The 17542-nt window shown below is 32.8% G+C and overlaps 1 protein-coding gene across 1 annotated transcript; it reads left to right on the forward strand.

Annotated features, from left to right (window-relative positions):
- Positions 1-11009: 11009 nt before the first annotated feature.
- LOC146938168 (calcium-dependent protein kinase 2-like) lies at positions 11010-15913 on the forward strand. The gene is made up of 8 exons (XM_085752179.1): positions 11010-11890; positions 12799-12942; positions 13055-13207; positions 13407-13519; positions 14148-14315; positions 14403-14530; positions 15445-15565; positions 15645-15913. The coding sequence occupies exons 1-8, from the start codon at positions 11164-11166 to the stop codon at positions 15717-15719; spliced, it is 1629 nt and encodes a 542-aa protein (XP_085608305.1). The 5' UTR covers positions 11010-11163; the 3' UTR covers positions 15720-15913.
- The last annotated feature ends 1629 nt before the right edge of the window (positions 15914-17542 follow it).

The raw sequence follows: 17542 nt of genomic DNA on the forward strand, positions 1-17542 counted from the left end.
CCCTATAAAAGGAGAGCTCGCCCCATTTGATTCTTTACACCGAAAATTCACAGTCGATGCTTCCTGTGTTTTTTCCTCTCTTCTCCCTCCGACTTGTTTTTAACAAGTTTCTTCTGCTTCTACTCCTTTCTGTCCCTTCGGTATTAAGAGTGTTCTTAAGACCATAGTCCCTTGGTCTTAAGTTCATAGTCCCTTCGATAATATATGATTCTTCGGGATATAGAGTACTATTAAGATCATATTAAAGAATGATCTTAACAGTATATATGAGTGGTCGTAGTGCCATATTCATGTTTTGGAGAAGTTAGAATGGTGGTAACACCATATTTGAGTGGTCTCAGCACCATAATAGAATGGTAATAATACCATATTAATTTGAACGGTTTCGAATAGAGCGGTTACGTACCGTATCGAGTGGCTTCGATCAAACGATTGAGCCATATTTTGAGGGTGTAATTCTCGAACGATTTTTCTACAGTGCAGTAGTTAATCGAACAGTTGTAGCTGGGCTTGTTTTATCCTGGAGGCGGCGTGGTTGATAGTCTACCTTGCACAACTTTGGGTAGTGCCACGAAACGTCTTAAAGAGAGCGACCTGGTCGTGACTCAACCTAGTAACAACTTCGGTAGATGATAGAATTTGGAAATTCAAATTTAACAGTTTGGAAATCCAAAAACAACAATTTTAAGACGTTTCTATATGCTATGTCTACCGAAGAAGTTACATATTGAGGTTAAGTTGTCCCTAAATACATTAAGGATAAATCAAGCTATAGATTTACATCTTTCGACTGAAACGATGAAGTGATTGTTGTTTTCAATCAACAACACTAAAATTTTATTTGATGAAAACAATAATTTGTTACAAAACAAATTATTAGTTACAGAACCAAACAAGTTTTGATTGTTACAAAACATGAGAAAAAAAACGTTTGGAGCTCATAATACGAGCGTCGCGTATTTTTTGTTACAAAAACAAGAAAAAAATAATTTAGTTCCATTTGTTACAAAAATAGTAACAAAGAATGGAAAATGATAAAGTTTTATTTTTATATAAAACTTAATGTCCCTTACGTGTTATTTTAAAACAATAACAAGAATTGCCATAAATTTAATGGCATACTGGATATCTAGACATGTTGGATGCTCTAAATATTAGAAAGAATCTGAATTTCAGATTTCTATTGAATAAGACTGAGTTGACTCAGACTTAAAGAGAGACTTGTGTACCATGCACTCTTGTGGAAAAAGATTGCACTTTGATGGTATGTTAAAAATTAAATTCTCCTTCTATGTTATTAGTTGTGTGATTTTAATATTTGACATATCAAAATTGATCATGAACAAGAGTTTAATTTTTGAGTAACTTGGACTTAATTCCAACGTTATATAATTAGACAATTTTATTTATTGCAGTCAAGATATATGAATCAAAAGTTCATATAAATTAGAATTTAGAGGATATGAATCTCTAAACATAATGATATGTGTTAATTTGATGACACATAAATTAGAAATGATAAAAAGATATTTTTATCATATTTATTGATGACTGTGAATTTTGGAAAATAAAATTGATGAGCTTGAATGTTCAATTTTTATAACGAAAATTGAAATTTATAGAGTACCCAAGTCTAAGAACAAAAATTCTAATTAAGAAATTTTTGAAGAAAAGACAATCCAACTTGTCTTATTTTTTGAACTTGGGATTGTCTGGACTATATTTAGATCCTGGACCCCAAGAGAGTTGAACTCACTAGTAGAGCCTATGAATATGTATTCATCGGGTATGCGATAAATAACGAAACATATAGGTTTTATGACCTAAATGTTAAAGTGATCATAGAATTTAAAAGATGTCGAATTCTATGTAAATATATACCCCTTTAACTAAAGAATAGTGGGGGCACTAGTGGGGGCTCTAATGGGAGCACGACATTAGTGGGGGCAAATTAAATTTCCCTTTTTAAAAATTAAGAACTAGTGGGGGCACTAAATCTGATCACATTCATGTTATCAGAAATAGTTATGAAACAGTTATGAAAACATCGTACGAGATGTTATAGAACCTCAAGGAGGTAAGAAAGCTAAAATTGCTAAAGAGTATGAACTTGGTTTATACAATGGAAGAAGATCCATTAAGCCTTAAAAAGCTATATCCTTAATGGATGCTGAATTATGGCAAGAAACAATAAACGATGAAATGGATTTTCTAGAGTCTAACAAAACATGAAACTTAGTTGACTTGTCTCATAGTTGCAAAACCAATCGGTTGTATTTGGATTTTTGAAAAAAAGGAACTAAAACCTGATGGTACGGTTGATGAATACAAGGCTTTCCTTGTAGTCAAAGGTTTTAGACAAAGAGAAAAATATAGACTTCTTCGACATTCATTCACCAGTCACGAAAATCATATCCATAAGAGTACTAGTCCCTTTAGCCGCCAATTATAACTCGATAGTACTCCAAATGGATGTGAAAGTTGCCTTTTTATGGTGAACTAGAAGAACAAGTCTATATGGAACAACCTGAAAATTTTTGCAATTCATGGACAAGAAAACAAGGTCTGTAAGTTAGATAATTATTTGAATGGTCTAAAATAAACTCCTAAGGAATGGCATGAAAAATTTGACATTCTAATGTTATCGAATGAGTATAAAGTGAATGAAAGTGACAAATAATATTTGCACGATCATATGTCTCTATGAAGACGACTTGCTCATATTTGATTTAAAGATTCATGTTATGAATTATGTGAAATCATTGTTTATCAACAACATTGATAAGAAAGACCTAAACAAAAAAAAAAAAAAATTGAAGTAATTCTTGGTTTCAAGATTACTAGATCAGAAAAGATAACTTTTTTGATAAATCTCACAAAGTTGAGAAGATCTTAAAGAAATGTAATTATTTCACCGTAAACTTGCAATCACATATTATGATCCAAGTGTAAGAACACTTGAGATGGAATTAGAAAAACAGAATATACGAGCATCATTGGCAGCACTTAGGTATGCCACTGAATGTATTAGATCCGACATTGTCGATGTCGTGAAACTCTTGTGCAAGTTTACTAGTAGACGGATGGGAAGCATTGCCATGCTATAGAAAGAGTCATGAGGTGTCTTAAGAAGACTATGACTCTAAGATTACTTCACTAGGAGTAACATATTGTACTTAAATGGTACAAGATATAGAATTGAACATCTTTCAGATGAATATTTAGTGACTAGTGTTTGCACATTGAGCATCACTAGAGGAGTTGTTTGTTAAAACAAATGATATTGACTCAGTCCACTATGGAATGAATCTGAGATGAGAACACTAGAGAAAACTAGTGAAGAAGCAAGTTAGCTAAGATTCTTGCTAGCTGAAATCCCTTCATGGGAGAAACCGTTACCGGCTATGTTAATTCATTGCGATAGTACCGCGGCTATTGCAAAGATTAAGAATCGTTATTACAATGGTAAGAGACGACAGATAAGGCGAAAACATAGCACGATTAGAGAGTGTATCTCTAAATGGAGCGGTTAGAGTTGATTTTGTACGTACGAATGAAAACTTAGCTGATCCTTTGACGAAAGGACTTAATAGAGAGAAAGTCCAAGAAACATCCAGTAGGATGGGACTAATGCCTATAGCCCACAAATGATGGTAACCCGACCTACATGACTGGAGATCCCAAGAAATAGGTTCAATGGGTAAAAACAAGTCATGAAGTGGTAGAACATGCTATGAGAGAAAGAATTTAGAAAGCATGATCCTGCAGCAAAAGAAGGATGAGGTAATAGTAACTCTTAATGAGATCTATACTCTATGTTGAGTGGGGTACACAGCTACAGGAGTACCCTTGATAGACTCACCTATACGAATGTGGAACTTAGGCCGGTCCTATGGAATTTCGAGGCAGAATTCCTAGAGCATTCGTTAAAACCGGGATACACGTGCAGGGCCTTAAAACGCACGGGCTTTTAGAATACACCTATGAAAAGGTTTGTGTGTGGATTCTATGTCTGAGATAGAGTTCAATGCTGTAAGCAACTCTTGTTAAATCAGAATACCTTCCACTATGCTAAGGTTCAAGTTGTTGGCGACACCTTTGTATATTAGCAAATCTTATGGAAACGTTTTACGTTATTTGTCGAAACCATTTTGAAGTCAAGTGGGGGATTGTTGGAACACTAGTTAATTCTAGTGAAGAAAATTGGAAAGAAAAACACTATGAAAAAACTAGTGTGTGGGTGTGACTTAAAAATGTCCCACATTGAAGGGTCACCCCAACTAGTAAGTGTTTATATATGGGAAAAGTGACCTCCAAGGGTGTGCCCTTGGGGTACCCAATTTTGTGAACGGGTGAACGCTTAAAAAAAAATTGACATATATTTTTTTGTCACTTGAAAATGTTAAATTAATTAATTAATTAATTTAATCATTATCCGTAAGCGCTACGCGTAACAAATAAATTTGTTACGATCTGACCCGATCCAAAAGCATATCCAGAAACTTTCGGATATATCCAATTAAGAAACAAAACGCGTTTGCTTAAGGATTAAGCAGACTTAATCCCCAAGTCACTCGTTTTTTGTTACAAACTCTCCCTATAAAAGGAGAGCTCGCCCCATTTGATTCTTTACACCGAAAATTCACAGTCGATGCTTCCTGTGTTTTTTCCTCTCTTCTCCCTCCGACTTGTTTTTAACAAGTTTCTTCTGCTTCTACTCCTTTCTGTCCCTTCGGTATTAAGAGTGTTCTTAAGACCATAGTCCCTTGGTCTTAAGTTCATAGTCCCTTCGATAATATATGATTCTTCGGGATATAGAGTACTATTAAGATCATATTAAAGAATGATCTTAACAGTATATATGAGTGGTCGTAGTGCCATATTCATGTTTTGGAGAAGTTAGAATGGTGGTAACACCATATTTGAGTGGTCTCAGCACCATAATAGAATGGTAATAATACCATATTAATTTGAACGGTTTCGAATAGAGCGGTTACGTACCGTATCGAGTGGCTTCGATCAAACGATTGAGCCATATTTTGAGGGTGTAATTCTCGAACGATTTTTCTACAGTGCAGTAGTTAATCGAACAGTTGTAGCTGGGCTTGTTTTATCCTGGAGGCGGCGTGGTTGATAGTCTACCTTGCACAACTTTGGGTAGTGCCACGAAACGTCTTAAAGAGAGCGACCTGGTCGTGACTCAACCTAGTAACAACTTCGGTAGATGATAGAATTTGGAAATTCAAATTTAACAGTTTGGAAATCCAAAAACAACATTCAATCATATTTCAAATATCAAACAAAGTACCGAGAAATGAAGTTTGATATTGGACCAAACGAGGTTACACAAGTCAATCAAAACATATGAATATTTTTGAGATTTTTGGGACAGTAAGATTGTACTCAAAGAGTCTATACGATGACCGGCCATGAGAATAGTCTTGATCATTATTTCGAGACACATTCATGTGTTCCGAGAGAAAATATGAATTACCAAATAAATACATTGTCTTAGGAACGAACTTAATATAAAATAGAGGAAAGATAGGGGATGTGTAAATGTTTATGTTTTTCTTAGAAAGGAGTATATTGAAAAAGGAGTATATTGAGAGGAGTATAGCTGATGTTTATGTGATAGCTATCATAATGGAAAAGGAGTATATTAAAATGTAGAACAACACAATGGTCAATGGAAATGCATACATCAGTTTTTATTTGTAACAAACATGCTAATTGTGATTTTGAAAATAAATATAATTAAACTCGTGGATTATGGACAAAGGACGGTGCCGCTTTGGTGCCTATGCCATGCTGGTTATTGTCTGATCATATAATTAATTAAGCTTAAAGCTTTTGTTAGTTGATTTTCAAATACCCATCCAACTAAAAATAAATAAAAAAATCTTCTAAAAGCACCACCCAAAAATTGACATCTCCACAGACCAAACAAAATACATGAAAACTCGAAAAACTAATTTTAACTTTAAACTACCTTTAAAATAAAAAAACTTGAAACTTGAAAGCTATATTCTTTATGCAGGTAATTTAAAAAACATAAACCTGTCATGTGAGCATAGTTCAATTGGAATATTGCAATATATGGTGTTGGGATTTGAACCATGAATTTCTCATTTTTTTCATTTTAAAGGATGAATTAGTTATATTCACTAGGTTAGTTGAAAGAAAAACATAAACATCAGCTTCATGGACGTAGAAGAACTTTGTCCAACTCAAGAGATACATTCTAGGCATATACTGTATACGTCTCAATTAAGTTGGCACTCTAATATAATCTTTTGTCAAGTGTTCATATATATCAGGGGTATTAATCACTTTAGTCTCTGAATAGAAAATAAGTAGTCACTTTAGTCCCTGAATGCAGAGAAATTGCAAAACAGTCCCTGAATGTAGACTCTATCGGTCAATTTCAGGGACTAAAGTGACTAACGGAGTCTACATTCAGGGACTAAATTGAATAACGGAGTCTGCATTCAGGGACTAAATTGACTAAAAGTCTACATTCAGGGACTATTTTGCAATTTATCTGCATTCAGTGACTAAAGTGACGACTCCTTTCCTATTCAGGGACTAAAGTGACTAATCTCCCTATATATTATTAAAAAATGGAGGGAAATACATAAAAATTAGGTGGACATAAAGCCTGACTCATTCAATCCACGTGAATCAACCCTAATGGATAATACAACCAATAAGAACCACACATTGGATCCAACTCTACCCGATTATAACAAACGAACACCAAGTTTGGGCATTTGCAAGTGTAAACCGGGTCATAATTTGGCAAATGAACCGACCATCAACACAGTAACAAATCACATACCATCAACTCCCTGCAACATCAATCATTTGAGAACAAACTTATTAAGATTTTGTTAATTATTTTTTGTAGATAGACAAAATGACAATAGTCATTGAAAACTCACACACACAAGTGAATTAGCAGGAGTTCAAATTTTGATTAGGGCGTGTCCGATGTACCATTTCAACAATTTTGTTAGAAGAGCTAGGACTTGTAGATGATTTTTTTTTTTTTGACAAAAACTTGTAGATGATTTTAATAATCATTTATTCTTACAAAACAAATCTTAAAGAATTTGAAAGTTTGGAGAACCCAATCAAATTTTAAATTTTTGAGTAAGTGATAAATAATTTTCTCAAATAAGGTGAGATAGTTGTTTTTTATTTTCCGTCAAAAAAAAAATATTGTTCTTGTTTACTATACTCTAGAAATGAGATGTAAATTGAGAAACCTTTACCAAACAAAATCTTTATGTCGTGTGTGTGTGGTTGACTTTAAATGGAAAAACTGAAATTCCAAACGAAAAGCGCGTAAAGTGTTGTGTTGCTGTTTAAAAGCACTAAATGAGGCTTGCAACTGCTCTTTATTTTTTTGTCGATCACGTGGCTGTAAATGCAGATCACATACTTTGATGATCTAATTAATCACTCGGTTTCTTGTTCATGTCAATTCAAACGTGGGGATGATAAGGCATATTATGGGATTTGGAAATTCCACATATTTATTCTGTCATCATATTGAAGATTATTGAATCACTAAAATTCAAGTAATTTATTGGCTAGAAATTTTTCTTTTTAGGAGAATAAATGTAGTGATCGGAGTTTAATACCGATTATATATTACTCCATCCGGTCCTATTTATAAGAGAAACTTGAGTCAACAAAAGTTGATGTATCTAGTTAAAAATTCAGTCCAAAAACATTAACTTTTGTTGACCTAACTTTCTCTTATAAATAGCACCGGATGGAGTATATAATGTCCCTACCGATTGAATTAAGCTAAAAAAAGCTTATATTTTAGATTTTTAAAAACTCAAAATTCATGGTTAGATTTGAAGTGTTTGATCTTGATCTAACGACTATCTATATCATAAATATGGTACCGAATACGTGTATCTGAAACATAATTTTCAAAAAACTAAGGTATGATTATGTTTGCGTAAAAAAATTCTTTTTTTGTTTCAACCCTCATATTATTAGGGGAAAGGGTCTTAATATTTTGAAGTTCGGTTAGAAAGTGTGAAAATTGAAAGTTAAAATACCAAACACAAAGTCCCATATTAGATAGAACTAGTGTGGTGTAAATTGAAAATAAGTCTCGCATTAGATGGATCGCGGACAGTGATGGTGTTTATATAGTGTGTGGGGGTACATAACTATTGGATGGATCGCGGACAGTGATGGTGTTTATATAGTGTGTGGGGGTACATAACTTTTGTGAACGGAGTAAGCTCTAACGATATATATTTATATTTTATTATTTGGAAATGTTTCCTTCAAAAATAAAAAAAAATATTCGGAAATGTTAATTAAACATTATAAGAAAGTGCTTTCTTGCTATTTTGTGGGAATTTTGAGGGAAAATTTCAATTTTCCTTCTATGGTAGTGTGGGGTTGTCCAATATTTTGGGGTAGCACTTTGGTAACATTGTAGTCGGTGACATTGACCAATCACAATGTCACGCGCATACAAAAAAACAAAAAAAAAAACTTGTGAAGGAGAGAGAAGAAAACCACTTATGACATTGTGGTTGATCAATGTCACCAATGTCACCAACCACATTGTCCAAACTAAATGCACCCTGTCACCCAAGTGCTACCCATTATTTTGCATGCAGAAATTCATGCTCTTGTGATTGTGATTAAGCTTTGTTGTGAGGCTGGTTATAAGAAATTTGTTTGTTTTTCTATCTTCATGTAGTGCATTTAGTGTCAAAGGAAGTGTCGAGACTTCATCACCATGCAAACCTCTTGGAGCTCATTCGGATGTATTTGGATAAGGAGTGATATATTTCCATTCACTATATTTTTCGAGAAGGAAACTCTTGCACCGATATACTTGCAAAACTAGCTGCTAATCATTGAGAGTCTCTCATGATGGTTCATCAACCATTACCATGTCTATCCTCAGCCTTACTAATTGATGCTATGAGAGTGTCCTTTATTAGAATGTAGTTTTTCTTTGCTTCTTTCTCTTTTGTTTTTTTCCCCTTCTCTCAACCAAAAAAAGAAAGTGTTTTCTTAATCCCAAGTTACAATAATATATTTTGGTACTCAATATAATATATTTCTTTACTCAATATGATATATATTTTCGTAAACAATATAATATATTTTGACACTTAATTGAAATATTTTTGTACTAGATCTAATAAGTGAATTAATTGTTTGAAAAGTTACTCACATATTAGTTATGAAAATTTCTCAATAAATAGAGAATTCGCATAGTTCATTCTATACACCGAAAAAAATTTCTGAAATTCAAATCTTTTTTATTCTCTTCTTCCTTTTTGCTTTGTGTTGACGAGCCTTTTTTTTTCTCTCCCTCTTTTCTGTATGTCCCTTCGCCTCGAAAGATTATCTACATTGTTGGAGGCAGCGCATTGCTATGTGTCTTGCACAACTTTAGACACCGACTCAACCCTGATAATCTCTTCAAAGGTAAAATCTTTTTTCTAAAGTACTTTTTTAAATTTCAAAAACAACAAACACAAATTTAGTGAAAAATTTTATTTTTAGAGAGGGGTTTAAAGTTTTGTTTATAATTATTTGTCCTTTCAAAATTTAATGAAACTTCAACTATTATTTTGTCAATAATCTTCAACTACTTAATATAATACAGAAAAAAAAAGAAACAATTTTATCAAAAATAATAATCATTACCACTCTTGACTATTGACTTATAACAATCATAACAAATTTAAGTCGATAGAATTTTTTCATATAAAAACAAACATAAACATTATAAAAAGTAGCAAAATCCCAATCTATTTTCTAGTTTGGTGAGTGGGCAACTAAGATCCAACTTTGGAAAAAGATGACAAACTTTTTTTAATATTTATCTGACCATTGTATGTATTATTAAAATGTTTTATAATATAAAACCATGAGTCAAATAGCAGAATGACGTGTAGCATGCATCTTTGATAAACTTTGATTCATTCATTTAGTCATAAGATGTGATGATGAAGAGCTGTCCCTCCCTCGCAATGTCAAGGAAGCTTCTCTGATCTGTCTCCCCTTTCTTTTCCTGTGAAACCAATGTGACTTTCAACTTTAAACTTATAAAATACACGGTTCTTGTTGACCTGTTCCACATTAAGCTATTTTTTGTCTTCTTTCTCTTGGTGTATCCTATACAAAATAAGTGTAGTTTTATATAGATTAAGAAAAAAATAATTGAGAGGAATTAATAAAAATTATAAATGAGTAAAAGGGTTTTCAATTTTATAAAATAACCTTTTGTAATTTATAGTTTTAGTTATATAATTGAATATAATACCCTCTCCGTCTCACAACCTCGTTTGTCAAATAAATTGTCGCAAAATAAATCAACCATTTCAATTTTTTATCTAATGTTAAGTACATTTCGATACAACTTACATCGCCTCATATTTCATATATTTTTTTTTAGTTGATACAAACATTAGGCTCAATTTAATATATTTTACTTTGTATTTATAATAATAATGGTAAATACATTGATTACTTAACAAATGTGGTTTAGTAAAATTATTATTCTCTATTTATTTATATATTATTTTAATCTAGACTGGTCAAATAAGTCACTTATGGATAAAGGAAATAATTTAAAAGTGACACGCACAACTTTTTTTGGAAAAAAAACAGGCACACGCTAATGCAAAATTAGGAAGAATAAATTTATCGTAGAATTAAAAATTAAAAATTAATTTACTACTATGTAAAAAAAATTTATTTTGAGAAACTTATAATGCTTTTATTTTGACGCGTAAACTTTTTTAATGCTAAAAACAACATTAAAGTTTTTCATCATATATATAGAAATATTGGAATATTACTTGCCCACAAAGTAAACAAAAACTTTCACAATACAAATTCTTTCCTGTTTCATATATTTTTTTCCCTATAATTTCGTCATATATTTTTAATACCTCTTTCACACTCTTTGAATCAAGCCTTATAATACTAATAGCTTTTTATATTTCTTCATCAAAGTGCATCAAACTTTGTTTTCTCTCTCTTTTTAGTTTTCACATTCTCTTTAGATTTATGATCAAAAGCTTTATGTTTTTTTTTTGACTGAATCAATAATCTTTGTTATTGTTTTTTAGTTGAAACACTTGAATTTGAGAATCAGAAAAAATGGGGTGTTTGTTAAGTAAAGACAAAGATTCAGAACAAGAACACAACAATGGTGGTTATAGATATGCTGAATCTTCTGGTATGCACAATCATAGGAACAATCATGAACAAGTCAACACATCAAGAACAGCACCAACAAGTTCTTATCAACCTCAAATACCAACCAAGCCTTCATCAATTTCTGCTCCAAGTCCAAAACCTCTTATCAAGCAAGACACAAACACAATCCTAGGAAAAGGTTTGGAAGATGTGAAACAATTCTACACACTAGGTAAAGAATTAGGTAGAGGCCAATTCGGAGTAACGTTTCTATGCACCGAGAATTCAACTGGATTGCTTTATGCTTGCAAGTCAATTTCCAAGAGGAAACTTGTGAGTAAATCTGATAGGGAAGATATAAAGAGAGAGATTCAGATCATGCAACATTTGAGTGGTCAACCAAATATTGTTGAATTTAAAGGAGCTTATGAGGATAGGAATTCAGTTCATGTTGTTATGGAACTTTGTGCTGGTGGTGAACTTTTTGATAGGATTATTGCTAAAGGACATTATAGTGAAAAAGCTGCTGCTTCTATTTGTAGACAGATTGTTAATGTTGTGAATATTTGTCATTTTATGGGAGTTATGCATAGGGATCTCAAGCCAGAGAATTTCTTGTTGGCTAGTAAAGATGAAAATGCACTTCTTAAGGCCACTGATTTTGGTTTGTCTGTTTTCATTGAAGAAGGTAAATTGTTTTTGATCCACTCATTTGTCATTTCATTTTTTATCTTAACTATGTGGTCCTAACAAGAAAAGAGTCATGGTAATCGAAAGTTCCGCTGTAAATTAAGCTAAGTCGGGTCAATAATTGTTCCATCCAGAATTCGAGTAATATTTTTCGGTTCCAATTCCTATAGCAAATTTTAATGGTATATTGTTCATGTTTAACTAGTATGTTAGCTTTAGAAATTTTAATATATGGTTGTTCTAGTTTCCTTTCTTAAAAGGGTGTGTGAGGAAGACTTATTGGTCTGTTTGGATTGACTTATTTCAATTTATCTACCGACATAATCATTTTTGAAAGAGTTTTTTGAGAACATATGCAAACATGACATGTCCGTCAGCTGTTTTCAACTTATTTTCATAAGCTCTCCAGGATAGCTGATGAAAACAGCTTATAGCGTATATGAAAACAGTTTGACTTTATTTGATCTGTTGGCATAGAAATAGAAATAGCTTATATGTAAGCACTTATATGATAAGCACTTATGCTATATCTATCCAAGCAGTTACTAAAGTAGCTCTGTTGACCATACTTGTTATTGATAGCTTTGTTTTGTCAGAACCTGTCTTGGATTTATGTTGGAATTAACTTCTGCCAGTTCATTTACCAGTAGCTTCATATTATTGTTCTTTTCTCTCCATGTGTATGCAATTATGACAATGAATTATAATAATACATGCTTGAAATGTGGATATAAAATTTACACCATGTATAATGTGATGGGCCATCTTGCATTTATGAGGGATAATCAGCCTTAGTATTTGCAGACTCTCATTTAGACTTTAGTACGTTTCACAACTGCTTATCTTCTGATTATCTGAATAAAAGCAAGATTATGTACCTAAATTTCTCCAATGAATGCTTTTCAGGAAGGGTGTATCGCGATATAGTTGGAAGTGCTTATTATGTGGCTCCAGAAGTTCTTCGTCGCAGATGCGGGAAAGAAATAGATATATGGAGTGCAGGAGTTATACTATATATCTTACTTAGCGGTGTACCTCCATTTTGGGCTGGTAAACTATGATTTTGATTTTCATACAATAGAAGAATTATCAACTAGAACAAAAAATTTAAAGCATGTTTTCGAGGCTTATCTAATTTTTATTATCACATATTTTTCTGTAGAGACTGAAAAGGGAATATTTGATGCAATATTGGAAGGTCATATTGATTTTGAAAGTGAACCGTGGCCTAAAATTTCAGACAGCGCCAAGGATCTTGTTCGTAAAATGCTTATACAGGAACCGAAGAAACGCATTACTGCTGCACAGGTTCTAGGTGTGTAATTCTAATATGCTTGCTACATTACATGGAAATTTTATTATCAATACCAGTAAATGCATGATTGCTTCTGTTATTTCGCAGCGTATTGATTATTTGTTTAATTTCGAATTTGCATGTCATTCATATGAATTTTCTTGGTTAGTGGATTTTATTTTCTTTACTAACTGATTCATATGTTTTTCATGATGAGTAGAGCACCCTTGGATTAAAGGTGGAAATGCTTCTGATAAGCCTATAGACAGCGCAGTTCTTTCTAGAATGAAGCAATTCAGAGCTATGAATAAACTAAAGAAACTTGCATTGAAGGTATGTCTAACCAGAATCTCCATTAAGAGAGACCAAAGTGATCTTTAATGTGTGTTTTTATTTCTAGATAGTATACTAAATAACCCTAAGGCACTGTTTCGATAAAAGGTTTAATTAAGTGCTTATCACTTAGGTGCTTTGGCATAGGGAATTCCTATAATAAAAGTTAAAATAGTCAAATTGTTGTACATATAAATAAGTTGTAAACAGCTTATGTCAAATAAGCCAATCCAAACAGGCTTACTGTTTGGATAAACAGCTTAATTAAGGGCATATAGTATAAAGGCTTATCATTTAAGTGTTCATGCATAAGCTATTTCTATAACAAAAGATAAAACTAAGTCAAACTGTTTTACATATGAGGTATAAGCTGGTTTCATAAGAAATCCTAGCGAGCTTATGTCAAATAAGCCAATCCAAACAAACTTAGTCTATGGATCCATTTCAAACCAAGGCTAATTTCAAGCCATAGCTTCTTAATAATTCTGTTAATGTTAATCAATGGTTACGAGTATACAACATTACCTTTAAAAAACCATTCTTGTGATCCAGCGATGACTCTCAATTTCGCCAATCTATATATTGATCTCCCAGTTCAAAACTAAACGGATTTATAACATTCTTTTAGGTCATTGCTGAGAATATGTCTGAAGAAGAAATCCGAGGTTTGAAGGCGATGTTTACAAATATGGACACAGACAATAGTGGTACAATCACCTATGAAGAACTAAAAGCAGGATTGCAAAGACTTGGCTCAAAGCTTTCAGAAGCTGAGGTTAAGCAACTCATGGAAGCTGTAAGATATTCTTAAGTTTTGTCAACTATTTCTTTTTCTTTCTTTTTGAAAATTTTCCTAACTTACATTACTTGGCATAAAATGTAGGCTGATGTAGATGGAAATGGCACAATTGATTGCATTGAATTCATCACTGCTACAATGCATAGACACAAGTTAGAAAGAGATGACCATCTTTATAAGGCATTTCAATATTTTGATAAAGACAGCAGTGGGTAGGTTCTTCATCTTGTATTCTTCTCCATCCTAATTTTTTCCTTCATTTGCTTTTAAGTATGCCTTTCATATGAATTTTGGACTATTTTAGTTCTAGGAAAATTCCAAGGTCAAGCTAATAAGTCCCTTGTTTTAGGCCTTTGAATTTTTTATTTATTTACTAATAGCTTCCAAGACCCCGAAAATATTTTGAGTTACACTTTACTATCTTACGATACATGTGACTCATATCTCAGTTTGATACTAAATTGAACCAATTCAATATGAATCTCTAGTGTGTATCTATTTGGACACGAATCCGATCTTGAATCCCGATTTGTTATGATGAATCCCGATTCACTATCATGAATGAATCCAGATGCATTCTAATAAATCACTACCTCAACTTAGTGTAGCCATTTTTTTTGTCAACTTTGCATAACAACCACTATTCTTTTGTCATTTGATATATAACTTGAATCTTGAATGATATTGAGGTTCATATATGATGATATATCAACTTATAATTTTGTTGTGTCGCTTGTTTTTACTTAAATATGACTTATTTTGTTGACAATGTATCTTACAATTCATACGAAGATTTGATTCACAATTAAGGAAAAAAGATCTTCCAATTCACAATTTGAATCTATACTTTTTAAGCTTGCCTGTGGTATACAATCTCGCTTTAGGCTTTACATTTTGTTGGCTCAGTCGTAGCTTGTTTTATGTTTCAAGTTTGTTGTCAAGGCCATGTCTGGCAATTAAGTTCATGTTTAGATTGATGGTGAATTTGACAAAATCATGCTTCAAAGTGTAGTTTTTGCCAGAATCACAGTGGCACATCTTGATTCAGCCAAATTCATCGCTGATTCAAACATGCACCAAGTGTTATGCATATCCCAATGAAGAGCCTAATTGTTCCCATTTGTAGGTTTATTACAAGAGATGAACTGGAAACTGCAATGAAAGAATATGGTATGGGAGATGATGCCACAATCAAGGAAATTATATCTGAAGTTGATACAATTATATCTGAAGTCGACACAGATCATGTAAGTCAATTTTCTTTTGTGTTACTACAAGTTTTTATTCTAGTTCCATAGTTTAACCCTCAGTTTTGTGGTTCCACAGGATGGTAGAATCAACTATGAAGAATTCTGTGCAATGATGAGAAGTGGAAACCAACAGCAAGTTAAGCTATTCTAAAGTACTTCTGAGAAGTGCTTCTAAAATATCATATCATTGATAGGCATGTAAAGTTTTTGATTTTGGATTTTTTTTTTCTGTTTCTTTTTCTTTCCATAGACAATTCATTTTTGAGTCCTCTTCAAATTTGTCTTGGACACCGGTTATAGACATAGCAAAGTTGATACTTGAATAAGATTACACAAGTTTTTGCACTTGAAATCCTCAAATAATGTTGTTTATTAAGGATATGATGCTTAAAGACGAGTGGTTTATAAATCACCTACTAAGGCCATTTTTAAGGACAAAACTGTGAAGGCTCACGTAAGAGCTAAACAACGGTGCAGTAAACTCGATGTTATTTCTGTTAAGATATCGATTTGAGACAAATTGGAACTACTATAACTTTAGTTCATTATTTAATGGTAGGAGTTAAATGGGTTAGATTATGACAATGCCAATGCCATTGTATGAACATTGAATGTGAGATTTGTGTATGCAATAGGACCTGTTAGTTTGAAGGATAAATTCAACAGCTATCCAATTCATGGTGAATCTTAAAAATGAAAGCGCTGTGTTTCCAATTTAGGTTTGTTAAACATTTGTTTAGAGTTGTTAACTATCTGATCTTAAGCTCGATCGCTAGCTGCTTTGTACAAAAAATTAGATCAAATAGTTAACTATCGAGAGATTAGAGAAGGAACATATTGCGAAAAACACATCTAAAGGAGACTGGTATCTAAAAATTCAGCAGGAAGAATGGAGGAAGTGACCGAAGAAGATATCAAATGCATCGAGTCTTCCGGAATCCAGAATGTCTTCAAATAGTGGCAGCAGCATCGGTTGGAAGGGGTGCGAATACGCGTAAGCAGAGATGAGAAGGGAGTAAAGTCTCGAATGTAGATGTTGATACAACACATTTTATGGCGGCGGGGGAAGGAGATTCAAATGGTTCTCAGATTGAGATAGTGTTGCCCAGTTGTTCAATAAGGCCTCCAACAAGATTGCGGATTGTTATGGAAGAAGGTGGTGCTATAGTGCCGGAAACACCGGGAGGAAACGTGGAGGAATTGGAAGAAATGAATTGGATGGGAGGAGGATTTTTCTCTTACAAAAGCATGAAGGAATTTCTTTTAAAAGAGGAAGAACCAATTGTTAAGAAGTTCGTAGAAGTTAAAGACGTCGTTGGAACAATAGGCAAAATTAGTTAAAAATATTGTCACCGAAAAGATTATTAGGCTCATTAAGAGTTTCTATTATCTCATCCTCTTGTTGCTGCAAGAATCATGTTTTTCTAGTTTTATCATAGCATATTCTAGTTATTATCCATTAGACCTATTTTTGTGATCTCCGGTCATTTAAGTCGGGTTAACATCGCTCGTGATCTTTAGACATTAGGCATATAAAGTTGTTTATTAAGGATATGATGAGACAATTGTTAAGAAGTTGGTAAAAAGGGTTGGGGGGAATTGAAAATGAGGAAAATTAATGAGTTGGTTTGCCAACACAAGGTGAATTTCTTGACAATTCAAAAAACTAAACTAGAATCTATCACAGATTCATTGTGTATGCTCTGCGAGGTGGTGAGGATTGTGATTGGGTTTATCTACCTTCGGTAGGAAATGGTGGTGATATTATATCTTGACTATTACTTTTTTCATCCTATGGTTTACTCGAGCATTCTATTTACTTTTTTTTCGAAAATACCCTTTGTTCAGATTATGAAATCTGAACCATATTATAGGGATTTTCGGATTCTAAAATCCGAAACATAACAAAATAAAAGGAAATGTGTCGTAATTGATATCAAAGGTATATGACATGTCAAATATTAAAATCTCACA

Source organism: Medicago sativa, chromosome 3 (assembly GCF_051527215.1).
Source record: "Medicago sativa cultivar Bolivia chromosome 3, Bolivia_mono, whole genome shotgun sequence".
NCBI lineage: Eukaryota > Viridiplantae > Streptophyta > Magnoliopsida > Fabales > Fabaceae > Medicago > Medicago sativa.

Coding starts and splice junctions, on each gene's coding strand:
- LOC146938168 (XM_085752179.1), top strand. CDS start 11,164: ATGGGGTGTTTGTTAAGTAAAGACAAAGATTCAGAACAAGAACACAAC. Junction 13,208..13,406: donor TACTGCTGCACAGGTTCTAG/GTGTGTAATTCT, acceptor CATGATGAGTAG/AGCACCCTTGGATTAAAGGT. Junction 14,316..14,402: donor TTAAGCAACTCATGGAAGCT/GTAAGATATTCT, acceptor CATAAAATGTAG/GCTGATGTAGATGGAAATGG.